General features: G+C 37.0%; 1 protein-coding gene across 1 annotated transcript in view; it reads right to left on the bottom strand.

The window, feature by feature from the left end:
- Nucleotides 1–19,418: 19,418 nt before the first annotated feature.
- The window catches only part of LOC136377576 (actin nucleation-promoting factor WASL-like), a 179,460-nt gene continuing 171,450 nt past the window's right edge, over nucleotides 19,419–27,428 (bottom strand). The window contains exon 5 of the mRNA XM_066344526.1: nucleotides 19,419–20,185. Coding sequence (XP_066200623.1) covers nucleotides 20,150–20,185 — 36 coding nt within the window. The 3' untranslated portion in view covers nucleotides 19,419–20,149. The remainder of the gene's footprint in view (nucleotides 20,186–27,428) is intronic.

The raw sequence follows: 27,428 nt of genomic DNA, 5'->3' as shown, positions 1-27,428 counted from the left end.
TAAAGTATTTCTAAGATCAGAGAGAAGAGGAACGACTTAAGAACCCATGATACTATGGGCAGAGAGGGGTTGTAGAATTGAGAACCTGAAACTCATGTAATTTTGTTAACCAGTGTCACCCCAATATATTCAATTTTTAAAAAAAGAAGCTGCCTCAAGGCACTGCTGTATTTTAAACTGGTCCCAAACCAAAAACAAGGCAATAAGAGTCATTCACAACTTACTGTCTTTTCATATTCCAAATATGCCCTGACGAAACAGAAATTCTGGTTGGTTGGGAAAAGAGTGAAAGAAGTCACTGGACATTTTAGAGTGCATAGCTCTGGTGGACATGAATGAGGAACCCTAGTGGAAAGACTTCCCAAGGTTAGCAACTGATCTTGTATGACAAAGATGAATCACTCGTTTTGAAATTTTTCTCCAGCTTTTCCTTGCTCCTTCTTTATTTCCAGAGGGGAGAACCAGTCCTTTCTAGAGTTCTCCCCTTTGGAAACCACCATTTCACAGTTGTTCAGGCTAAAAATCTCCTCCACTCCAGGCTGACCCTCACTCCTGACAGCAGTCACTAGTACTGACTCTGCTTCATCCGGAGCCTCTCTCCTGCCCATGGCATTTCCGCTCACCTAAGTCCAATGATGCCATCTTCACTGGTCCCTTACCTCCAAACTCACCCATCCTCCAACCTGTACTATATATCCCTGCCAGAGTTATCATCAGTCACCCCCTACCCAATACTTTAATGACTAACCCCACAGTTAAAAAAAAAAACAAAAAACACCAGCTCTTGTGCCTGGAATTCAGAGTCTGGGCACCACCTACCTTGCCAACCCTACTTGCCTCCCTAACACCTGCCCCAACCTACATTCACTCTGGGAAAGGTACCTAGGTGCTGAGATTACTATAAGATTATAACACAGTGGGGGTACAGAAATGATAAAAAAATAATAATTAAAAAAAACACAATGATTTCAGCCCTTACTGGTTGGGTCCGTGGATAGAGCATTGGCCTGGCTTGAAAATGTCCCAGGTTTGATCCCCAGTCAGGGCACACATGAGAAGCAACCATCTGCTTCTCTTCACTTTCCACTCTCCCTGCTCTCTCTCTTCCCTTCCAGCTGCCAGTGGCTCAGTTACTTAGAGCATCAGCCCGGGATGCTAAGAATGGCTTGGTTGATTCAAGCATCAGCCCTAGATGGGCATTGCCAGGTGGATCCCAGTCAGGGCACATGTGTGAGTCTGTTTCACTATCTCCCCTCCTCTCACTTGAAAAAAAAACAAAACAAAAAAACACAATGATTTCAGATGTCAACTCCTTCATGAGACCTTTCTAATCCCCCTTGGCCCCGTCACAATCCATCTCTGCTTCCTTAGTGTTCCTGCTGCATCTGATCTGCTCTGTCATTACATACCATAAATTACATTTTATTCCATATATCTTTTTCAGAGTAGATCATAGGCTGGTTTGGGAGGCAACAGTGATTCTGATCCATTTTGATTTCCATGGATGCAAATATATTAGGTACTGAGTAAGTATAGTTGAGCTTTGGTTGAGCGAGAAAAGTCCTATAGCAAAAGCCAGTACCAGGCCCGTCTTGGGGAAACTAAGAATTATGGGTCAGCACGAAGAGTCAGCAGTGGTTCTCAAAGTGTGTTTCCTAACCAACTTCATTAGCATCACATAGGAACTTGCTAGAAATGTAAATCTTGAACCCCATGACACCCAATGAATTATAAGTGCTGGGAGTGGGGCGCAGCCATCTAGGCTTTAACCAGATCCTGGTATGCTCAAATTCAAAAACCACTGGTGTACTGCAATCTTTCCTAGAACAGCCTAATTGTAAGAATATGCTGGGATGTTTATCAAAGGTATAGCTTCTCAGATTCCTCCTCCAGAATTCTAATTTGGTGAGTTTGAGAGACAGCTTGAGAACTGATAGTCTTATTCAACACTCCAGCTGGTCCTTATCCTCAGGGGAAGCCTTAAAAGATCATTGATATAGCGGAAGAGCTAGATTTTGGAATGAGGTTAAAACCCAGGATTTTAGCCCCAGTTTGGCCATTTGGTGTGCTATGTGAGGTAGATCACTTTTCTTTCCTGTTTCCTCATCTATACATGGTAATAGTTATTGGGTCTTTTAAGGTCTAATGATCAGAATAATATATGTGTGACTTTGTACATGGTATATGTTCAAAGAGTGATTGATGTTACAGTCACATTGTTATCATTGAGGAGACTGAATGAAGGAAACACACCACCTCTCATTCCCAGTCAACATCAGTCTCTCATAGGGCCAGAGAAGCATGTCTGTGAAGCATGGACAAGGGTTCCCTCTCCAGCACCCTTCTCCTTTCTACGGTGTGACTCTGAAAAAGTTCCCCTCACATCCTCACTCTCCCTTCCTTAATGAATTTTTTTGCTCCTTGGGGTACAAAACCTAGGGTAGACGCTACAGGATGAACCTCACAGTCATGTTGATGTAACTCAAAGAGATACACAGGATATTTTAAGAGTGCTCATGTATAGAAGTTTCACCAAGTAATACTTATATCCAATAGAGTATTTTATTCCAGGCATTTTTTAAAGAGCTGGTAGCAATCTACTAAATTGATTTCACAACCCACTGATTGGGTCACAATCTAAAATTTAGAAAACAATAACTCACAAGAAATTTTGTTTGAAAAACAACTCCTCGATCTAGAAAAGACTTTCGGAGTTCACTTTCTTAAAGATAGTGAACTGCAACTAATTTTCTTTAGCATGGTCTTTAAAATCTGCATCTGTGGTAATGAATACTTCAAATACTTTTTAAAACTCAGGGAATGTAGTCTTAATAAAATAATAAACCTAAAGAATAAGCATAAAATGATATTTCTTTTTTTTTAACAAAATGTGGTTAGGGAGGTTTATTTTTAATCATTGTAACTTCATTGCTACATGCAAACAGTGACATCTGCTGGAATGACATTGCTGTGTTTTAAAGATGTTTCAGCTTTCACATATTGGCAGTTATAAAATCAGATAAATATCCAAATAATTCCTTTGTTTCTGGTATTTCCATATAAAAACACAAACACACTAATCTAATATATCATTAAATACTGACAGTGCATACTGAAATGACTCTTTGCTAATTAAGGCTATTAATGATAGTTCTAAATCTGACACTGTGTTTTGATATGCAATATTTTTCTCCTCATCCATAAATATGAGTTTAGGTTAGGGGAAAGCTAAGATCTCTTATTGCTCTGATATATGTGCCTCCATGATACATATCACCAGCCAGTCCACAAACAAGGATTAAGTCTTATGTGTTTGGGCATAACATTGTGAGTTGTTATCTGGATTATGCAGCAAGGAACAAGACCAAGTAAGGACTGGGGTGGGCGCAGGACAGGGTTGGGCCCAGCCACTGAGGGATGCAGGACGATGCAGGAACTGGGTGAGGGTGGGAAAGTCTGTTCCGGGTGCCCATGTGGGAAGGAAATGTACAGCAGAGGACACAACACAACACTCAAGATACAGTACAAAGATGCCAGGCAGTGTGCTCCAGGTGACATCAGAAAGGTCTAGCGTGGGACAACGTCACATTCTAGTGAGGGCAACCAGTGATGGGAATACAAAACCAGGCAGTATTTCATGAAGGCCTTCAGTAACTAAGAAACTCACCCCAGGGGAGGCCCCCCGCATTGTCCTGGCCCCAGTCTAGCCTAGGAGTTACAAACAGGACTTCAGTTTCTAAGAGGGAACAAGCAATGCAACACAGAACACCCTCCCCAGTATGAGCAGAAACCTGCTTCCCAAATTGGTCACAACGGATCTAACGCAACACACCAAGGGTGTGTAAAATAGGCTTATCTCAGATTATTCGACTAAAGCTCCTCAGATTCTTCCTGGTTTATACCAGGATCAGTTCGGAAAACATGGCAATGAATATTCAGAATGAAGTAAAAAGAAAATAAAAAAGAGAAGTGAGGGTCTTCGCAAGCTCATAGAACAGTGGGATATAATGGAAACCACATTTAGAATCAGCGAGACTTGATCCTTGATTATACCAGCTCTATCCACATGCACTAGACACTTAGTGTCTGAACTACATATTCCTCACTTGGGAAATAGAATGACTTTATCTACTATATGGAGTTACTGTTAAAACTAAATTACATTATAAATGTACCTCTGCATTTTTCAATACTTTTCTTTTTTCTATTCAAATATTACTATCCTATTTGTAGGGTTCACATAAAGTCTTTCAAATGAAGCATACTTTATATACACATATGAAAACTATACACATATATTTGATTTGTAAACTATAAGTAGTAGAGATAATGAGTGGAAATATTAAATAATTACTCAAATGCCTGTCTTTCCATTTTAACATAAAATCCTCAAAGGAATATAAAATGTTAAAATGTATGTGTCTGTGTGTATATGCATGCACAGGAAAATAAAACCCTAAAATAATCTTTATCATATAGAAAAACCATTAGTAAAACATCAGTAGTAAAACTACTTTACTATAGTAGTTTTTTTAATTAATTTTAATGCAGTGACATTGATAAATCAGGGTACATATGTTCCGAGAAAACATCTCCAGATTATTTTGACACTTGATTATGCTACATACCCCTCACTCAAAGTCCAATTGATTTCTGTCACCTTTTATCTGGTTTTCTTTGTGCCCTTCCCCTCCCCCTACCCTCTCCCTCTACTTCCTCGCCCTCTCCCCACCCCTCCACCCAACCCCGTTACCATCACACTCTTGTCCATGTCTCTGAGTCTCATTTTTATGTCCCATCTATGTATGAATTCATATAGTTCTTAGTTTTTTCTGATTTACTTCACTCCATATAATGTTATCAAGGTCCATCCATGTTATTGTAAATGATCCGATGTCATCATTTCTTATGGCTGAGTAGTATTCCATAGTATATATGTACCAAGGCTTTTTAATCCACTCGTCTTCTTACAGACACTTGGGCTGTTTCCAGATCTTCGCTATAGTGAACAATGCTGCTATAAACATGATGGTGCATTTCTCCTTCTGAAACCGTTCTATGGTGTTCTTGGGGTATATTCCTAAAAGTGGGATAGCTGGGTCAAAAGGCAGTTCAATTTTAAATTTTTTGAGGAATCTCCATACTCTTTTCCACAGAGGCTGCACCAGCCTGCATTCCCACCAGCAGTGCAAGAGGGTTCCCTTTTCTCCACATCCTCACCAGCATTTATTCTGTTGTTTTGTTGATGAGCGCCATTCTGACCGATGTGAGATGATATCTCATTGTGGTTTTAATTTGAATTTCTCTAATAATTAGTGATGTTGAGCAATTTTCATATGCCTATTGGCCATCTGTATGTCCTCTTTGGAGAAGTATCTATTCATTTTGTTTGCCTACTTTGTTATTGGACTGTTTATCTTTCTGGTGTTGAGATTTACAAGTTCTTTATAAATTTTGGTTATTAACCCCTTATCAGATGTACTTTCAAATATGTTCTCCCATTGTGTAGTTTGTCTTTTTATTCTGTTCTTATTGTCTTTGGCTGTGCAAAAGCTTTTCAGTTTGATATAGTCCCATTTGTTTATCCTGTCTTTTATTTCCCTTGCCCGTAGAGATAAATCAGCAAATATATCGCTGCGAGAGATGTCGGAGAGCTTACTGCCTATGTATTCTAAAATGCTTATGGATTCATGCCTTACATTTAAGGCTTTTATCCATTTTGAGTTTATTTTTGTGGATGGTGTAAGTGGGTGGTCTAGTTTCATTTTTTTGCAGGTTGCTGTCCAATTTTCCAAACACCATTTGTTAAAGAGACTGTCTTTACTCCATTGTATGCCCTTACCTCCTTTGTCAAATATCAGTTGCCCATAGAGCTGTGGGTTTATTTCTGGGTTCTCCGTTCTGTTCCATTGGTCCATGTGCCTGTTCTTATGCCAGTACCATGCTGTTTTGAGTACAATGGCCTTGTAGTATAGCTTGATATCAGGAGGTGTGATACCTTCCCCTTTATTCTTCTTTTTTAAGATTGCTGAGGCTATTTGTGTTCTCTTTTGGTTCCATATAAATTGTTGAACTATGTGATCTATATCTTTAAAGTATGTCATTGGTATTTTAATTGGTATTGCATTGAATTTATAAATTGCTATGGGTAATATAGACATTTTAATGATGTTTATTCTTCCTAACCATGTGCACGGTATATGCTTCCACTTGTTTGTATATTCCTTGATTTCTTTTATCAATGTTTTATAATTTTCCGAGTACAAGTCTTTATTCTCCTTGGTTAAATGTACTCCTAGGTACTTTATTTTTTTGGTTGTAATTGTGAAGGGGATTGTTTCCTTAATTTCTCTTTCTGACTGTTCATTGTTGGTGTATAAAAATGCCTCTGATTTCTGAGTATTAATTTTATATCCTGCCACTTTGCTGAATTCATTTATCAGGTCCACTAGTTTTTTGACTGAGACTTTAGGGTTTTCTATATACAATATCATATCATCTGCAAATAATGATAGCTTTACTTCTTCTTTTCCAACTTGAATGCCTTTTATTTCTTCTTCTTGTCTGATTGCTCTGGCTAGGACTTCCAGGACTATGTTGAATAAGAGTGGTGAAAGGGGGCACCCCTGCCTTCTTCCTGATCTTAAGGGGATTGCTTTTAATTTATGCCCATTGAATATGATGTTGGCTGTGGTTTGTCACAGATGGCTTTTATCATATTGAGGTATGTTCCCTGTAATCCCACTTTGTTGAGAGTTTTGATCATGAATGGGTGCTGAATTTTATCAAATGCTTTTTCTGCATTTATTGAAATTATCATGTGGTTTTTCTCCTTTTTTGTTTATGTGATTAATCACATTGATTGATTTGCAAATATTGTACCAGGCTTGCCTCCCCAGAATACATCCCACTTGATCATGGTGTATGATTTTTTTCCCTATATTGTTGGATCCGGTTTGCTAATATTTTGTTGAGGATTTTAGCATCTATAGTCATCAGGGATATTGGCCTATAATTTTTTTGTGTTGTCTTTGCCTAGTTTTGGAATCAGAATTATGCTCGCCTCATAAAAGGAGCTTGGAAGTATTCCCCTATCTTGAATTTTTTGAAATAGCTTGAGGAGGATAGGAGTTAGTTCTTGGAATATTTGGTAGAATTCACTTGTGAAGTCGTCTGGCCCAGGACTTTTCTTTGTTGGGAGTTTTTTGATAACTGTTTTGATCTCATTTGGCGTAATCGGTCTGTTTAGGTTTTCTGATTCTTCCAGATTGATTTTTGAAAAATTGTATGTTTCAAGGAATTTGTCAATTTCTTCTAGGTTGTCTAGTTTTTTGGCATACAGTTCTTCATAGTATTTTCTTACAATATTTTGTATTTCTGTTGTGTCAGTTGTTATTTCACCCCTCTCATTTCTAATTTTATTTGAGTCCTTGCTCTCTTTTTCTTGGTGAGTCTAGTTAAAGGTTCATCAATCTTGTTTACCTTTTCAAAGAACCAGCTCCTAGTTTCATTGATCCTCAGTATTGTTTCTTTAGTCTCTATGTCATTTATTTCTGCTCTGATCTTTATTATTTTCTTCCTTCTACTACATTTGGGCTTTACTTGCTGTTCTTTTTCTAGTTCTTTCAGATGCAGGGTTAAGTTGTTTATTTGAGCTTTTTCTAACTTCTTAAAGTGTGCCGATAGTGCTATGAACTTCCCTCTCAGTACTGCTTTTGCTGTATCCCATAAATTTTGAATTGTTGTATGCTCATTGTCATTTGTTTCTAGGAATTTTTTTATTTCTTCTTTGATCTCATTTTTAATCCATTTGTTATTTAACAACCTGCTATTTAGTTTCCATGTGTTTGAGAATTTTTGAGCTTTTCTGTTGTGGTTAATTTCTAGTTTCATGCCATTGTGATCACAGAAAGTGTTTGATATGATTTCCACCTACTTAAATTTATTGAGGCCACTTTTGTGCCCTAACATGTGGTCTATCCTAGAGAATGTACCATGAGCATTTGAAAAGAATGTATATTCTGCTGCTTTAGGGTGAAAGGTTCTGAAGATATCTATTAAATCGAGTTGATCTAGTGTGTCCTTTAAGTCTGCTGTTTCTTTGTTAATTTTCTTTCTTGAGGATCTATCTAGTGATGTTAGTGGGGTATTAAAGTCCCCTACTTTTATAGTGTTGCTGTTGATCTCACTCTTTATATCCATCAAAGTCTGCTTTATATATTTAGGTGCTCCTATATTAGGTGTGTATTTTTAATAGTTATATCTTCCTGTTGGATTGTTCCCTTTATCATTATGTAGTGGCCTTCTTTATCTCTTACTATATTCTCTGTTTTGAAGTCCACTTTGTCTGATATAAGTATTGCTACCCCAGCTTTTTTTCATTTCCATTTGCATAAAATATTTTTTCCATCCTTTTACTTTAAGCCTACGTGCATCTTTTGTTTTAAGGCATGTCTCTTGTAGACAGCATATGTATGGGTCCTGTTTTCTTATCCATGTAGTTACCCTATGTCTTTTGATTGGATCATTTAATCCATTTACATTTAAGGTTTTTATTGATATGTAGTTGTTTATTGCCATTTTATCCTTTAAAGTTGTATTCCTCTTTTGCTATATTCTTTTCCCATTTTGATCTGTTTACACCATGCCCCTTAACATTTCCTGCAGCATTGATTTGGTTGTAATGAATTCCTTGAGCTTTTTTTTTTGCCTGGGAAACTTTTTATTTCTCCTTGAATTTTAAATGATTGCCTTGCTGGATAAAGTAGTCTTAGTTATAGGTTCTTGTTCTGCATTACTTTTAATATTTCTTGCCATTCCCCTATGGCTTCAAGTGTTTCTGTTGAGAAGTTAGATGTCATCCTTATGGGGGCACCTTTGTAGGTGATAGCCTTTTTCTCTCTAGCAGCTTTTAATATTTTCTCTTTATCAATTAGCTTTGGTATTTTAATTATGATGTGTCTTGGTATAGGTTTCTTTGGGTTTCTCTTTAATGGAGTTCTCTATGCTTCTTGAACTTGTGAGAGTTTCTTCTGCATTAATTTAGGGAAGTTTTCAGCTATGATATGATTGAACAAAGTCTCTATCCCTTGTTCTTTCTCTTCTTCTTCAGGAACCCCTATAATGTGGATGTTATTTCTCTTTATGTTGTCACAGAGCTCTCTAAGAGTTTCCTCAGACTTTTTGAGTCTCTTTTCTTTTTTCTTCTCTGCTTTCATGACTTCATTCCAGTTGTCCTCCAACTCGCTGATTCGATCCTCAGCTCTGTCTATCCTGTTTTTAATTCCTTCCATTATGGTCTTCATTTCTGATATTGTATTTGTCATTTCCGACTGATTCTTTTTTAATATTTCAATATCCTTTTTTATACTTGCTATTTCTTTATTTAGGTGTTCGTAATGACCATCCATTGTTGTTCTAAGATCGCTAAGCATCCTTACAATCATTATTTTGAACTCCGCATCCGGAAGTTTGGTTATTTCCATATCACTCAGTACATTTCCTGGATGTTTCTCTTGTGGTTTCATTTGGATTGCACTTCTCTGTCTTCTCATTATATCTGTGTATTTGGGTGTTTTGTTTGTAGAGCTGGTTGAGTCTAGGCTTGGTGTTTTCTGCCTCCAGTTTTCAATTGTGTTATTTCTAGGTCTTCTTGGGTTAGCATCAGCTATTATTTGTCTCCTATAGTAGTTTTAACAATCATAGAGAAAATTTGTAGAGGCAAAATTTTCAGATCCTGTCCCATCCCACTCCCAACAACTTCCAGGACTCAAAATGACTAAGTTAGTAATATAAACCTGTATCTTCTGGATTTCCTATTTAAGGTCTAAAAGTGGTAGTCTAATGTCTCCAAGATAAGCAGTCAAGAAATGCCAAGAAATCTATCAAATATTAACTTTGGGGTGCCAGAAAGGTCCTAACTTCTTTCAAAGATGAGAATACAAAAATCAAATACAAGTTCTATGAAAAGATTCTGCAAAGTATAAGAAAAAAATATACTATTTAAAAAGTTTTATAAAAAACATTTATTATAGGCCCTGGCTGGTTGGCTCAGTGGTAGAGTATTGGCTTGGCGTGCAGAAGTCCTGGGTTCAATTCCCAACCAGGGCACACAGGAGAGGCGCCCATCTGCTTCTCCACCCCTCCCCCTCTCCTTCCTCTCTGTCTCTCTCTTCCCCTCCCACAGCCGAGGCTCCATTGGAGCAAAGATGGCCCGGGCACTGGGGATGGCTCCTTGGCCTCTGCCCCAGGCGCTAGAGTTGCTCTGGTCACGGCAGAGCGACGCCCCGGAGGGGCAGAGCATTGCCCCAGGGTGGGCAGAGCGTCGGCCCCTGGTGGGCGTGCCAGGTGGATCCTGGTCGGGCGCATGTGGGAGTCTGTCTGACTGTCTATCCCCGTTTCCAGCTTCAGAAAAATACAAAAAAAAAATTTATTATAGAAATTAAAAAGAAATAGTTTGTTTTGTCAAGGGAATTTTTTTAATGTTTTCACAAAACAGGTAGCCAAAGAGTAGGTAAGACTTAGTTTTCTTATGAGGTTGAAGAATTAAGAAATAATAAGAAAAATGCAACAGCACTATTAAAATGATAGGTAGAGCCCTGGCCGGTTGGCTCAGTGGTAGAGCATCGGCCTGGTTTGCAGGAGTCCCAGGTTCGATTCCCAGCCAGGGCACACAGGAGAAGCGCCCATCTGCTTCTCCACCCCTCCCCCTCTCCTTCCTCTCTGTCTCTTCCCCTCCCGCAGCCAAGGCTCCACTGGAGCAAAGTTTTCCCAGGCGCTGAGGATGGCTCTGTGGCCTCTGCCTCAGGTGCTAGAATGGCTCTGATTGCGGCAGAGCGACGCCCCAAGATGGGCAAAGCATCGCCCCCTGGTGGGCATGCAGGGTGGATCCCGTCGGGCGCATGCGGGAGTCTGTCTGACTGCCTCCCCGTTTCCAGCTTCGGAAAAATACAAAAAAAAATGATAATTAGAAGAATTTTTTAAATTTACAACTCAGAAATATGAATCTATTGGTGTGGAACAAAGGTTTGAGAGATGAATGTAAGCAGAGATACCTGGAAAGGATAGATCATAAAAATCCAGTATGTGGATAATTGGTATTTATGAAGAAATACATGAAATAAACAGAATGGAAACACTATGCAAAACAAAACAGAAAAAGTTCTAAACTGAAGAGCTGTATTTGCATATCATAAGGGCTCTCCATGTGCTAAGATGTGTTAATTAAAAAGCAATATGCTCCCAAACACATGCCAGTGAAATTACTTAAGGCAAATCTTTAAATCCTGTAAGCATCTAGGAGTGGAGGAGAAACAAAGTTAAATATAAATAAAAACAAGCTGGCTACAGCTTTCTATCTTAAAACAATAGATATCAGATAATAATACAAATTAAAATACCACATAGACAAAGGCTGACAAATATGACAGGTTATAGGTAATAACAAAAAAAGTAAAAATGAGAAAGAGAATACTAAATAAATTGACAAAAAATACCAAATACACCCCATAAGAGAATAATTTAATATGGGGTGATCCAATCTATTTCAAAAGTTTTTGACTGGCATAAAATATATTCAAGTCTATGCAATCTACAAGGGACACAAATAAAGATGAAAATAAAAGGAAGGGTGAATATATACCATATAAATAAAGCAAAAATTAAGAGAAAATAGTTTCACTTTTATGAATTTGGTGTATAATCTACAACTAAAACAGGACCACAATTAACAGTTTCTTGAATTGCTTTCTACACAAAATTGATTTATATAATCACTTAACAATTTATATATTTAGTTTTACTTCTTTTCACCTCACAAAGCTCTACCTCATTCTTTATCCTGACTGCAATCCATCCCATCATCAGGTGCACCACAAAAAGTCTTCCACTAATGAACACTATAGTTGTTTAGTTTTTTATTATAAGAACAATGAACATCCTTATGCATTTATCTTACTTAGTAAATGATAGGTAGGGGATAAAAGAGGTCCCAGGATAAGACTTGGGTACATCAATGTTTTGAAATCAAGAGATGAGACTAAACTTGTAATTCAGTGCCACATATTGCAAAATAATAGAAAAACCACTTGCAAATACAGTAACATTAAAAAAATGCCATATAGGCAGAGACAAGCTAATACCATTAATAACCAAGTAATAGGTGCAGTTTAGAAAGAAAAAAAATCTTCAGAAAACAATCTCAATCACATGGGAACTCTGGAGTTAACAAAAAACTCAATATTGAAATTCTCAAACTACTCACCAAGATGTGAGAAAACAACGATAGGCAATTTCATGCACTCAAAAAACAAATTAATGAAAAAAATAAATACTTCACCAAAGACATTGAAACTTTAAAAAAAGAACAGAGATGAAAAATTCAATTCATTTACTGAAAAATGAGCTAGCAAGTTTATCTAATAGAACAGACCATATAGAGAGAAATAAGAGAGAATCAGGGACATTAGAGATGATACAGAGGAAAGAAGAAACTCAAGACTTTTCTTAAATGTGATAAAGCTCTAGGATAATTGTCTGACTCCATCAGAAAGAGCAATATAAGAATTATGGGTATATCAGAAGAAGAAGAGAGGGAGAAGGGAATGGAGAGCCTATTCAAACAAATAATTAATGAGAACTTCCCAAGTCTATGGAAAAAGTTAGTTCCTCAAATCCAAAAAGCAAGCAGAACATTTAGTTACCTCAACCCAAAGAAGCCTTCTCCAAGGCACACTGTTATAAAACTGACAAAAATCAATAAGAAAGAAAGAATCCTCAAGGCAGCTAGGGAAAAGAACATAACATATAAAGGAAGACCCATCAGGATATTAACAGACTTCTCAGCAGAAACTCTATAAGCCAGAATAGAGTGGACCCAGACATTTAGTACTGAAAGAAAGAAATTACCAGCCAAGAATATTATATCCATCAAAGTTATTCTTCAAACCTGAAGGAGAAATAAAAAATTTTTCTGGACATACAGAAGCAGGGGAAATTCACCACTAGAAAACTCCTCACTGCCAAGAAATACTCAAAGGGGTTATTCTATCTGATACAAAGAACAAAACTACAAGTAAAAGTTCCAACAAGATTACAATATAAACAAGGATAATCTGTGACAACAAAACATAAAAGAGAAGAAAATAAAGGTCTGAAGTAGCAAAGGAGGATGGAAGACAGAAGGAACCATAAGACAAAGGACTCTTGTATATATAAAACATTTTTTTTCTGAATGACTTAATGGTAACCACCTATAAAAACCGCTGAATACCATAGCTTAAAAAAAGAAAAACAGAGCAAAGTAGTATGTATTACCACCAAACAAAAAAACTGACAGAAACTCAAAGGAAAAAATCCAAAGGAGACACAGAGCTACCACAAAACAAAACATAAAATGGAAATAGAAAATCCTCAAGTGCCAACAATTACCTTAAATGTAAATGGACTGAACTCACCAATAATGAGGCACAAAGTAGCAGAATGAATCAAAAAACAAAATCCACCATATGCTGCCTTCAGGAGACACATCTAAACTGCGAGGGCAAAAGGAGACTCAAAGTGAAAGACTGAAAAAAAATTCTCCAAGAAAATAATACCCCAAAAAAAGCAGGTGTAGCCATATTTATATCTGACAATACTAATTTCAAGACAGCAAAGGTAACAAGAGAAAAAGAGCATTTTATATTGATAAAGGAAACACTATATCAAGAAGAAATGACACTTCTTAATATGTATGCACCAAATCAGGTAGCACCAAAATATATAAGACATCTACTAACAGAACTAAAAGAAGAAACAGACAAAAAACACAGTCATAGTTAGAGATCTCAATACTCATTGACAGTTTTGATAAATCATCTAAATAGAAAGTCAATAAAAAAAATCAGCTTTAAATAACACACTAGACCAAATGGACATAAATGACATTTACAGAACCTTTCATTTGAGAACATCAGATTATACATTATTTTCTAATGCATATGGAACATTCTCAAGGATAGTCCATATGTTAAGTCACAAAACCAGCCTCAACAAATTAAATAAGACTGAAATTATACCAAGCATATTCTCTGACTATAAGACTCTGAAATTAGAAATCAACTGCAAGAAAGTAAAGAAACCCCCAAAAATGTGAAAATTAAACAACATGTTTCTAAAAAATGACTGGGTCAAAAAAGAAATAAAAGCCGAGATCAAAAGATATAGAAAAACAAGTGAGAATGACAACATGACATCAAAATTTCTGGGATGCAGCAAAAAGCAATAGTAAGAGGGAAGTTTATGTCAAGAAACAAGAGAGATCCCAAGTAAACATCCTAACATCACATCTTAAAGAACTATAAAAAGAACAAAAGCAACCCAAGGTCAGCAGAAGCAAATAATGAAAATTAGGGCAGAACTGAATGAAAGAGAGAACAAAAAAAAAACTATATAAAAAATTAATACAACAAAGAGCTGGTTCTTTGAATAGATTAATAAAGTTGACAAACCCCTGGCTAGATTCACTAAGGAAAAAAGAGAAATGATTCAGATTAAAAAAAAAACCCTAATGAAAGAGGACAAATTACCAAAACATCATAGATATACAAAAGGATCATACTAGAATACTATGGAAAACTATATGCTGCCAAATTCAGCAATCTAGAAGAAATGGATAAGCTCCTGGAAGTATTAATCTTCCTAGATTAGTCAGGAGGAAATGGAAAAACTAACTGAATGGATAAACATGAGGAAATTGAAACAACTATCTAAAACCTCCCCAAAACTAAAAGTCCAGGACTAGATGACTACATTGGTGAATTCTACCAAACATTCAAGGATTTGGTATCTAATCTTCTCAAAGTCTTCCAAAAAATTGAAGAAGAGACAATACTTCATAACACATTATATGAGGTCACATAACCCTCTACCAAAACTAGGCAAAGACAACACCAAAAAGAAGACTACATACCAGTATCTCTAATAAATACAGAAGCAAAAATCCTAAACAAAAAACTAGCAAATTGAATACAATATGTTAAAAAAAAGATCATGATCAAGTGAGAGTCGTTCCAGGAGCACAAGGATAGTTCAACATCTACAAATCAATCAAAGCTATACACCACATCAACAAAACAAAGGACAAAAAAATCATCCAGTCCTATCAATAGATGCAGAAAAGTCATTCAATAAGATATAGCATCCATTTATGTTTAAAACACTCAATAAAATTAATATAGAAGGAAAATATTTCAACATAAAAAAGGCCATAAATTACAAACCATCAGCCAATATCATACTAAATAGTGAAAAATTGAAAGTTTTTCCTCTACAATCAGGAATAAGACAAGGTTGCCCACTCTCTCTCTCCACTCCTATCCAACATAGATGAATGTGTGCCCCAGTCAGGGCCCACAGGAGAAGTCCTAGCTAGAGCAATCAGGCAAGAGAAAGAAATAAAAGGAATCATACTGGGGGGAAAAAATAAAGTTATCACTTTTAGCAGATGACATGATCCTGTATATAGAAAACCCCAAAGACTCCACTGAGAAACTATTAGAAACAATAAATAAATACAGTAAAGTCACAGGATACAAAATCAATATATAATCTTTGACAAAGGAGCCATACACACACAGTGGAGAAAGCCTCTTCAATAGATGGTGCTGGGAAAACTGGAAACCTACATGGAAAAGAGTAAAACTTAACTACACCTTGTCCCCCTGCACAAAGACGAATTCAAAATATATCAAAGACCTAAATATTGATATAATATCTGAAACAATCACATAGAAAAAAACATAGGTACTAAACTTATTGACCTTGGCTGTAGAGAACATTTTATGAATTTGACTCCAAAGGCATGGGAGCAGAAAGCAAAAATGAATGGGGCTATATCAAACTAAAAAGCCTCTGCACAGCAAAAGACTGACAACAAAACAAAAAGGCAGCTAACATAAAGGAAGTTGATATTCACAAATAACAGCTCTGACAAGGGGTTAATACTCAAAATATATACAGAATTCACAAAACTCAACAACAAACAGGCAAACAATATAATTAAAATATGGGGAGAAGGCTGTGGTTGGTTCGCTCAGTGGTAGAGTGTCAGCCTGGCGTGTGGAAGTTTCGGGTTCAATTCCCAGCAAGGGAACACAAGAGAAGTGCCCATCTGCTTCTCTACCCGTCACCCTCTACTTTCTCTCTCTCTCTTCCCCTCCCGCAGCCAAGGCTCCATTGGAGCAAAGTTGACCCAGGCACCAAGGATGGCTCCATGGCCTCCTCCTCAGGTGCTAGCATGGCTCCGATTGCAGTGGAGCAAAGCCCCAGAGGGGCCAAGCATTGCCCCCTGGTGGGTATGTCTGATGGATCCCGGTTGAGTGCATGCAGGAGTCTGTCTGCCTCCCCCACCCCGCTTCTCACTTCGGAAAAATAAAATATGGGGAGAAGCCCTTATCAGACACTTCTCTCTTGAAGATATACAAACAACAAATAGATATATGAAAAGATGTTCATCTTCACTAGCTATTAGAGAAACGCAAATCAAAACTACAATGAGATACCACCTCACACCTGTTAGATTGGCTATTATCAACAAGACAGGTAACAAGTATTGGAGAGGCTGTGGAGAAAAAGGAACCCTCATTCACTGCTGGTGGGAATGTAAACTGGTACAACCATTATGGAAGAAAGTATGGTGGTTCCTCAAAAAACTAAGACTAGAATTACCTTATAACATAGCAATCTCTCTATTGGGTATCTACCAAAAAAACCCCAAAACGTTTGTACATAAAGACACATGCACCCCCATGTTCACAGCAGCATTATTCACAGTGGCCAAGACATAGAAACAACCAAAGTGTCTTTTAATAGAGGACTGGATAAAGATGTGGTACATATATACAATGGAATACTACTCAGCCATAAGCAATTATGATATTTTGCCATTTACAACAACATGGATGGACCTTGAGAACATTATACTGAGTGAAATAAGCAAATCAGAAAAAGCTAAGAACTATATGATTTCACACATAGATGGGATACAAAACTGAGACTCATGGACATAGATAAAAGTGAAGTGGTTACTAGGGGGAAGGGGTTGTAGTGAAGAGGGTTAAGGTAGGGGAATAAAAAGGAACAGGTATGCAGTGACACAGTGATTTGACTTTGGGTTATGGGTATACAACACAGTCAACAGTTCAAATGCTATAGAGATGTTTACCTGAAACCTATGTACTCTTATTGATCAATGTCACCCCTTTAAGTTTAGTTTTCTACATGAAAAAAATTTAAAAATTTAAATTCCATGCTAAGGAATCTAACTAAATATAATGTTCTCTTTAGAATATCAACATTTTAAAAACAAAAATATGAACAATATAGAACATTTTTATAGTTCTCATCAAAACGCTGTTTAGAAAATAAACTTAACTTTGAATAATATATTGTTATTATTTATATAAACTTAAGTATGTACCCATGCTATTCCGTTAAAATATTCTTGGTGTTTGCCACAAATAATAATCTGTATACACAGAATTAGGAAAGCATTGAAACTATAAAAACAAGTATTATTATGCTTTGTAGTTAACAGTTTATTGAACAGAAATCCAAAAAAAACACCAAGTGAAAGGGCATTTATTTCCTGTTTACAATTACCTTTCTTGAGAACATTTATTAACACAGGAAAAACGTATACATTTCTCTGAACTTGTAGGTTCATCTTACAGATAATACTTTTTAAAAGGTTAAACTATGTTTAGCAAGGTAATCCTCAAGAGATGGATGCCAGAAAACTAAATATTCAGGACTTATATGAACTTCTTATTTGGTACTTAGGAACAAATTACCAAGAATTAAATTATCAGCATCAAATAGAACATTTATTGACTTTCTTGAAAAAATAGAGTGAGATCTACTTGAAGAATAGAAATTTAGAATTAGAAAGAAACCAGTTTTTTTTTAACACTTTGCATGACTAATCGGAACTCTAACTCCACAAAATGATCTTTTGCTTTGCAGATTGCCAATGGAAATGACTCAAAATAGTAGTTTCATGGCTACTAGATTAAGTTTATGTCTATATTTTCCACATTCAGCTTTAGGTTTTTAATAACAGTACAAGGAATATCACATGAAACTGATATTTTCTATTAGAGATACTGGAGCAGTTTTTAAATTTCCAAATTTTTTAGCATATAATTATTTTCAGGCCCTGTCCAGTTGGCTCAGTGGTAGAGCGTCAGCCTGGCTTGTGGATATCCCGGGTTTGATTCCCAGTCGGGGCACACAGGAGAAGCACCCATCTGCTTCACCACCCCTCCCCTTCTCACTTCTCTCTCTTTCTCTTCCCCTCGTACAGCCAAGGCTCAAATGGAGCGAGTTGCCCAGGCACTGAGGATGGCTCCATCATCTCCGCCTCAGGTGCTAAGAAGAGCTCAGCTGGCAGAGCAATGGAACAATGCCCCAGATGAGCAGAGTATCGCTCTTTTGTGTGCTTGTACATGTGAGAGTCAGTCTCTGCCTCCCCTCCTCTCACTGAAAAAAGGAAAAAAAAATATTTTTTCAAAATTATAGCAAACATTGCCTTGATAAATTAGAAGACTTAAAAAGTTATAAGTAACAAATCCTTTTAAGTATAAATAATACATCTTTTTATTTTCTTAAGTAGAAAATAAACATGAGAATGATCTTCTTTTAGGGATTCAAATTGAATTTGGTTGTGATTATTAAACAGGGGACCAGATGATTTTAAACCATGAAAGAAGGCAGTCAAGTGTTACAATTTTTACTAAAAGTCAGGTTTCAGGAAATGGGCTCAGAACATACCATGAAAGAGTGGATAACTTACTAATAATTCTGTGATAATGTAATTAAAAGTAATCTTTAAAATATTATTCTATAGATCTAAAATAGTTAAAATATAATGCCAAAGACATTTCTATTTAAACTGTTAATATTTAATGCTTTGAATATTCTTAAAACATGTAAGGGATGATTTTTCAGGATTCCTAGTATAACTTTTGAAAGGCAAGAGACTTCAGAGCATGCATTAACACGCAGGTGATACTACCCTCGGAAACGAAAACTGGTGCCTTGTAGGGAAGTAGTGATGAAAGCTTACTCTTGTTATGTATGGGGTACAGCTCCACAGGACTGTAAACAGATGCACAGTATATCTGGGGTATTAAAATTTAATGGGGAAGGTTGGTTAGGAAAAAGAAAGTCGAGAAAGCTTATTAAGGGGGTGATAATGAAAATAAGTTTGAGGAAAACTTAGACGTGTCTGAATTTTAACCACTAATAAGAGATAAGATCTTGAGCAAGTATCCTGGTATTACAAAGCCAAAGTTTCTTCACAAATAAAATGGAAATTATGACTTCTCACTTTATAGTTGAAGATTTACATAGGAAAGATGTATGCTTTGCATACAGTACAGTAATATCAATAGACGTATAATTACTGCTAAATGAATGTTGCTCCCTCCCTTTCCCCTCTTCTCCTTTCGTTGTACTCTTCACAAAGGAATAGTCAGATTCAAAAGAAAGTGAGACACAAGGAGAAATGGAAAAATTCCAGAGAAAATGGCTTTTGTACATAATCCCTGGTCCCAAATATGCTCAACGACGCTGAAATCTAGGACTGACTTCAAGTCCCAAATCTGTGATTTTCTTAGCTGTATAAGCCTGGGGAAGTTACTTGAGCCTCAATGTTCACATTTGTACTCTAGAGCTGTTGTGAAGTACAAATAAGACAATGGATGTGACACACTTTGGGAAACATAAACCACTAAACTGAAGTTATCTTTTGAGAGCATATGGTTTATATTAATAATGGCAGGAAATGAAGATGCTGACCTGTATGTATTGGGAAGAAGTGGAAAAGAACAAACACTGCTCCTCTCTAGTGTCCAAGAGCAGAATCAGGTCTTCAATTGAAACCTCAAAGGCAAAATTTCTTTGCCAGTTTAAATCTAGTTTAAAAAAAAATAACCAATGGAATTCTAACCTAGCTCTTTGCTCTTTATCTGTGTAGTGATCATCTAAGAAGCAGCTTCCAAATATTCCAAGTAGAGTACTGTGGCCCTTCTTGTCGGCTGTATGGTACACTCGAGAAGCCAGGTGCAGGTCCAGGGGCAGCACCCGGCCGGGAACAGTGGTGCACAGATCATGGACCGTGGGAGTGCAGTAGTCTTGTGGAATTCTGCAACAAAGAAAAGAAAGTGGGTTACGTTTATCATTGTATGGTCTTTTGACATAAAATACATTTACATAAACAGTTTAGTTCGAGCTCTAAAAAGGATGCCTAAATGTAGGAGATGAGATTCAAAACTGTAATAATGATTAGTAACAAATTTAACATTACAATTGCAAGCCATTGACCAGATTTTCACTGAAGATAGCAAACTATGTCTTACAGCAGGGGTCCCCAAACTTTTTACACAGGGGGCCAGTTTACTGTCCCTCAGACCGTTGGAGGGCCGGACTATAAAAAAAAAAAAACTATGAACAAATCCCCATGCACACTGCACATATCTTATTTTAAAGTAAAAAAACAAAACGGGAACAAATACAAAATTTAAAATAAATAACAAGTAAATTTAAATCAACAAACTGACCAGTATTTCAATGGGAACTATGGTCCTGCTTTTGGCTAATGAGATGGTCAATGTCCAGATCCATATTTGTCACTGCTAGCCCTAACAAGTGATAGGACGCGCTTCCGGAACCATGACACATACGTCCCACGTCACTGGAAGTAGTACTGTACATGAGTGACACCATACTTTACTCCTCTCACTGACCACCAATGAAAGAGGTGCCCCTTCCAGAAGTGTGGCGGGCCGGATAAATGGTCTCAGGGGGCCGCATGTGGCCCGCGGGCCGTAGTTTGGGGAACCCTGTCTTACAGATACCTCAGATTCAACAGATCTAGAAGCAAACTCATTATCATTCCACTGCAAAACTCTTCTCTCTTAATTCTGTAATTCAGTTAATGACACCATATCCAGCCATCATGCCTTACTCTTTTGCAACTCTGCTCAAATGTCAATGTCCCTAAAGAAGTATTGTAGAACAGTTTAGTACATCATCCATTAATTAGCATCAGTGGAACCCTGGGGCTAAGTTAATGTATCTTCTTGCCTACTATGCTAAAACTTGCCTTTCTTGTCTTTCCAAAGTAGAGAAGAGGGCATAAAGAATGCTTTCTTAATCCCCAGTGCCATTTGCCATCCAATGAACAAATACTTTTTTGAGCACCTACTATGCACCAGACTCTGCGCTAGGTGGTTTGCACATATTCTCTCTACAATGAGCCTATATGGGAGGTATTATTATCTTTATATTAGAGTGGGCTTATTTTGGATAAGTTACAAACTTAGTAAGAGGCTTCTAGGATTCAACACAATGCTGCTGACTATAAGCCCAATTTGTTTTCTGTTATTGCCTCTTAATGACCCCTGATGTGGAAGTGGCCCTTATCCAGTACTACTCAATCTTCACCTCCCTGCTTAAGTTATATTCTTACATTAACCAAATAATGACCTTGTCATCAAATCAAGTCAACTTTAGATATTTAGATCATGTTCTCTATGAAGCTACAGCTGATAATACTGATGGCCTTCTTGAAATTGCTCTTCCTCCATGAGCTTTTTAAAGCCTGTACTTCTTGGCTCTACATCTGCCTCTCAAATTCACCATAATTTGACTTAGCCACTGGCTTTTCTTTTTCCATCTCCTAAACTTAGTATGGCTTCCAAAGTCGAACTTATCTTTCTACATTGAAAAAATCAGCTTCACTGTCTCAGCTATTTCCTGTGCTGAGAGCTCTCAAATCTCACGTCCAATATCACTATCTCACCCAGATTGCTCTTCTTCAAGATAGACAACATGGGAGCCATCTTCACCTGCACAGCTAATGAACTACTGAGCTGCTGGCCTGCACAGAGCTGCTCAACTGTTCTCCTATTCCTCCTCCCTTCCACCACAGCCAAGGTCTTGTCCCCTCAGCCTGCATTAGCCACAGTCCTATGGCCAGTCAGATTGAGCACTGCACCCTCTGTCACAATTCCTCTTCAATATCTCCTGCAAAATTGTATCACATTGATCTTGAAACACTCCTTCATCCATCAGGATGGCTCTTTGTTACTTGTTGCACTCATATAACTTCCTCTAAGTCTTCGAGCTCCTAGCATCTGGATCCACTTCTAACCTAGGGGTTAAGGGTGTAAAGTATAGTGGAGGCAGACTGCCTCTGTTCAAATCCTGTTTAAAATGATCATATGGTTGTAAGCAAGTCAATCAATTTCTTTATATCTCAGTAAATTGAGATAACATTAGCACAACTTAGATACAATTACTTTAAGAAAGAAAGGAGGAAATGCATTTAAAACAGTGTCTCTCACATGGCAGATGTTTGCTATTAATATCAGACTCCTGGACAGTTCACAGGATCAGCATAACCTGTCAGTTCCTTCAGTTATGAATAGAATGCTGCCTATTCTTTTTGACCATTTACCTAAGGTTAACACAGGTCTGCCCATCAGTTGCTCTATATGTCTGGATGGTAGCATAATATCAGCTAGTCTTTGGAGTTGGTGAGGCCTGGATCAGAATCTCAGTTCTAACACTTGCAAACTGTATCACTGACCTCTCTGAAGATCTTCTGTAAAGTGAAATAAAAATCCCTAACTTCTATCTTTGTAATAACTGGTGACAGTTCTTATTTTATTTTTGTATTGCTGTAGTGATTACCTTTGACAGCACAACACCTAATCCACTGACAGGCACTACTGAATCACTTATAGGGAGGTTCTGTGTCATTTTAAACAGCACAGCCCCCCCCCCAAATACACTGAACATGAAATCGTACATGTTCGAGAGGAGGAGGATAGAGAGGTAAATCTAAAGCATTTGCCTGAGACAGAGAGACCTAAGAGGAGGAGTGAAGAGTTCCTAAGAAAGAACTGAAAAGAAAGGGGAGAAAACGGTGAGCTCTGCCGCCAAGCTCATCTGCACCACCATTCTGTCTGGACAGTCAAATGCATCTGAGATCACATTTTCTTTTCCTTACAAAAGCAACACAACCAATCTAAATTCCTATGTTCCAATCATACTCTTAACAACATCGATGTGTCCGTGAATATCCCTTGACTATCAGGCTAAATAATGCTATTATTTTAAAAAGAGGACTCAATTCCCAAGAAAACAATTTATTTGGGGGGCTACTCATGGATGAGAAAAGTTAGGTAAAAATAAGACATGATTAAGAAAATATAAGAAAGGAATAAAAGATTTCCAGGAACATTTTCTAAGATTCTCTTTTATTATGTAATTTTTAAAATATTAGATTTTTATTCCTTTGCATCTCATTCTTATTTCTCTCTAATGGAAAATTCTAATTTCAGTTTTAATGAATTAACACAGTACTACAGATATCAAAAGATCTACAAATATTTTTGGCATGCCGAAGAAAGGCTCTGTGTTTTTATAGCATACTCTCCTTAAACAGGACTATTTGTCATTCTTTGAAACACTAAGACATAAAAAAGAAAAGACTCTGACTCTGTGTGTGGCCATGCTACTTTGCTTAATGCACTAAATGCAAAGTTTTTTAAGGGAGAAAAATCAAGACGTTTCTGCTTCATTGATAATCTGACAGTAACTATTTAGTGAAGGTAAAATACTTGTTGTCTGCTGTCACTATTTGTTTTAATACATAATCTTGCTAACTAAACGAGCTTAAAGCAATGCAGATAAGCAATGGCATGTACAGGGTCACTTAAATGCCAATTTGACTCTTTCATAAACTCTGGAATTCTTTTCCCATGAGTCTGTTCCCAGCTACTAAACTGTCAGTAATATCCATTTACAAAGTTTAGGCTGGCCATAAAAAGTTGTCTTCCATGTCCAGCACACCTTTCAGTGCCCTGAGCCACCACAAAAGCTAATAATTAAAGCTTCTTTAAGCCCCCATAAAGAGTTCAATGAAGAGGAATCTGAATAAACCAACCCATAAAAATCCACTGGTGAAATAAGGAGAAAATGTGTTTCAGTAAGGTGAATGGCAAAAGGTAAACCCATAAATCTGAATTGCATTTACACACTATTATTCAAAATGGTGGTTACATGCTGGTATAATAAGAAATTCTATTAAAAATGTGGTGAGGGGGGATGAAACATGAAACAATAGTAGAGAATAAAAACATCATCTCACTAACCAATTCTACTGGCCTATGGGAATTCTGTGTTGTGTTGCCCTTCATTTAACTTTAATAATAAATATAACCAATATAGTAAGCAGTTAATCTAAGAGACTTTGCATAAGACATGGTCGGGGGGCCCAAAATGCTGTGTATAGAGGGTGTTATATTGAGTGGAACCCTGGAAACCATGTCAATACAATAAATTAAGTAACAAATTAAAAAAATAAGCAGTTAGTCCAAATTAGGCATTTCAGTGACTGAAAGAAATCAAATCTAACCTGTTAATGTCTAGATTTTTTTAGTTTAACAGAGCTAGTTTTATTCTAGATATTACATCATTAAACCAAGTATCTTGATCAAAAATAGAAACAGAAGTGCGGGACAGAGCATGCACGTCCTAACTTCCCTATCTGCCACCCACTCTTCCATGGGAAGGTCTAACTTAAATGTCATGTACGAACTTTCAAAACATTCCATTTCCTTTAAAAATGTATTTTCTGGTATCACTGCTACTAAATAACTTCTCTTTAGACAGCAAAATTTATAAACTCAAGTTACTTTTTTTTAAATAGTTTTAGATACTGTGTGGGTTTTGCAGACTTTCTTCGTTGTGGAATTCTTAATTTACTTTTTTGTGTTCTCTTAACTTCTTTTCCTCTTATTTGCAAAATTTTTGATGATTCCACCTTTAAAAAAATATAAAAGTGTGCTGTTAATAAAAGTTATAACATGAGAATTAGATTTTTCTTTCATATTTAATGGTCCGTCTCATATTTAAACTACTAATTTCTATGTATGTTTTATTACAAAATATAAATCCTAAAGATGAGTTGATATATTCTAAATTCCTTCCTAAAGTTTTACACATATACTTTCACAATAAAAATATTAGTAGAGCGTCAGCCCAGCATGTGGAAGTCCTGGGTTCAATTCCCAGCCAGGGCACACAGAAGTGCCCATATGCTTCTTTACCCTTCTCCCTCTACTTTCTCTTTGTCTCTCTCTTTCCCTCCCACAGCCAAGGCTCCATTAGAGCAAAGTGGGCCTGGGTGCTGAGGATGGCTCCATGGCCTCCGCCTCAGGCACTAGAATTTCTCCAGCCGCAACAGAGCAACACCTAGATGGGCAGAGCATCGCCCCCTAGTGGGCATGCCGGGTGGATCCCGGTAGAGTGCATGCGGGAGTCAGTCTGTCTGCCGCCCCCCACCACTTCTCATTTAGGGAAAAATACAAAAAACATATATATATTAGTACCATATTTATTTATTTATAATATTTTTATTGCCTTAAAACTATTAAAGAACTGTAAGCTTTTCCCCTCCTTAGATAATGACTGGTATTATTAATGGCACTTACCTTTAGTCTCTTAAACTTTGGCATGACTGGCGGTTGTAAGTGTAAGCTAAAATGAACTCTAATGCTCTATATACCTTTTTTGAGCAACATTAATTTGTACTTCCTTACAGTTGTACTTTTTTCTACTTCTACTGCTTGGGAAAGATCAAATGCATGTCTATCTTTTAAATAATTGCCTTTTAATCATTAAGTATTGGTAGTATGGTTTTCCTGAGTTTCCCAGAAAACATGCAGAATTCATAGTAATAGTACATCTAAAAATATTTTTCCCCATGGATTATTCTGTTGGGGTTTTTTTTGTGGCTGTTTGTTTGAGACTACATTTAGGAATGAAACCAGGCCAGTTTTCCTTGGAGAAAGAGAGAGATGGATGAGTAAGTAGGAGGAGGCTGGAAAAAGGGAGGTTTTTATAAATTAAGGAGCTGGTTTAGGCTCAGTACAGTAGTAAGGAGAGAGCTATTGCAATTACTTGAGTAAGAAAGTGATGCCAAATACAGAAAGCTCAGAGTACAAATCATTCCATCTCACCATCCGTTAATGTTTAAATTTCCTCTACAGTTTCTCCACCAAAGGGTTCCTCATTCTAGCTTGAAAGTGATCAGGAGCAGAGGATTTGGAACTCTTTGAAACTCTTCCACTTGTTAGAATTTTTGTTTGTTTATTATAGAGCCTACCAACTTTGATCCTCTGGTCTCCATTCAAACCTCACAATCTAGCTCTTTTCCATCTGCGGACAAATATTTGAATACAATTGACTCCCCTGAGTCTGCATTGCCACCCCGCCCCAGCTAAACATCCCTGGGCCCTTCAACTCTCTACCTTTTTAGACAGAGTTTTGAAGTACTGTATTTTGTCATCTTGAATGTTCTCTTCCAGTCTCCAATTTGTCAGTTTCTCCCAGGACTGAATACCCACATCTGAACACAGTATTTAAGGTGTACTGTGATCAGATCAACAACAAAAAAGACCCTCTTTTATAGTATTTGTCAATGTAAATTATGATTGCATTTGCTTTCCTATCACTAAATTATAACCCAAAACCCTGAAGTTTTTTTCACATTTGCTCTAAGACTTATCATTCCATATCCATGTATTTAGTTTGTGGACCCAAAGGCAGAACCATATATACAGTTATTCCAATTAAATTTTACCTGAGACCTGACTAACCAAATCTTACCAGTCACATTTTTTTTATTTGTTGATTTTTAGAGAGAAGAGAGGAAGGGGTGGCGAAGCAGGAAGCATCAACTCATAGTAGCTGCTTCCTGTATGTGCCTTGACTGGGCAAGCCCAGGGTTTTGAACCAGCAACCTCCGCATTCCAGGTCAACGCTTCATCCACTGTGCCACCACAGGTCAGGCACCAACCACATTTTGAATGTTACCTGCAAATCCAATCAGTAAATCTTCCATATTCTAATCCAAATTATTAGGATGAATTGGACTATGATGAACTGGACACAGCAGGGATTTGCATGGTGAATTGTGCATCCTTTGTATAACTAATTACAAGTCCATCTAGCAGTTCACTGACCATCGTCTTATCTACAAAACTGTCCTGGGAAGACTTTCATAAATGAATGGCTGAAATCCAAAATACAGTAACAACAACTACTGTGTGCTGAGTTTTCTTGTATACCAGGCTTTTCACCATAATACTCTCTTCTAAATATCAAGTCTAACACTTTTCTGATGTTCAGTCTAGTAATCCCAGGAAAAGAAGTAAGGTCGGGCTTGTCCCTTATGGATGCCATGCTGGCTCCAAATGATTAATGCTTCCTCTTATAAATGTTCAAACATAATTCTCTGAATGATTCATTTAACCATTCCAGAATTTTGTCTAAGATAAACCATACATTACAGAAACTATCACCCTGATCCTTAA

The sequence above is a fragment of the Saccopteryx leptura genome, chromosome 6 (assembly GCF_036850995.1).
Source record: "Saccopteryx leptura isolate mSacLep1 chromosome 6, mSacLep1_pri_phased_curated, whole genome shotgun sequence".
NCBI lineage: Eukaryota > Metazoa > Chordata > Mammalia > Chiroptera > Emballonuridae > Saccopteryx > Saccopteryx leptura.
This window is presented reverse-complemented; position numbering and strand designations above follow the sequence as displayed.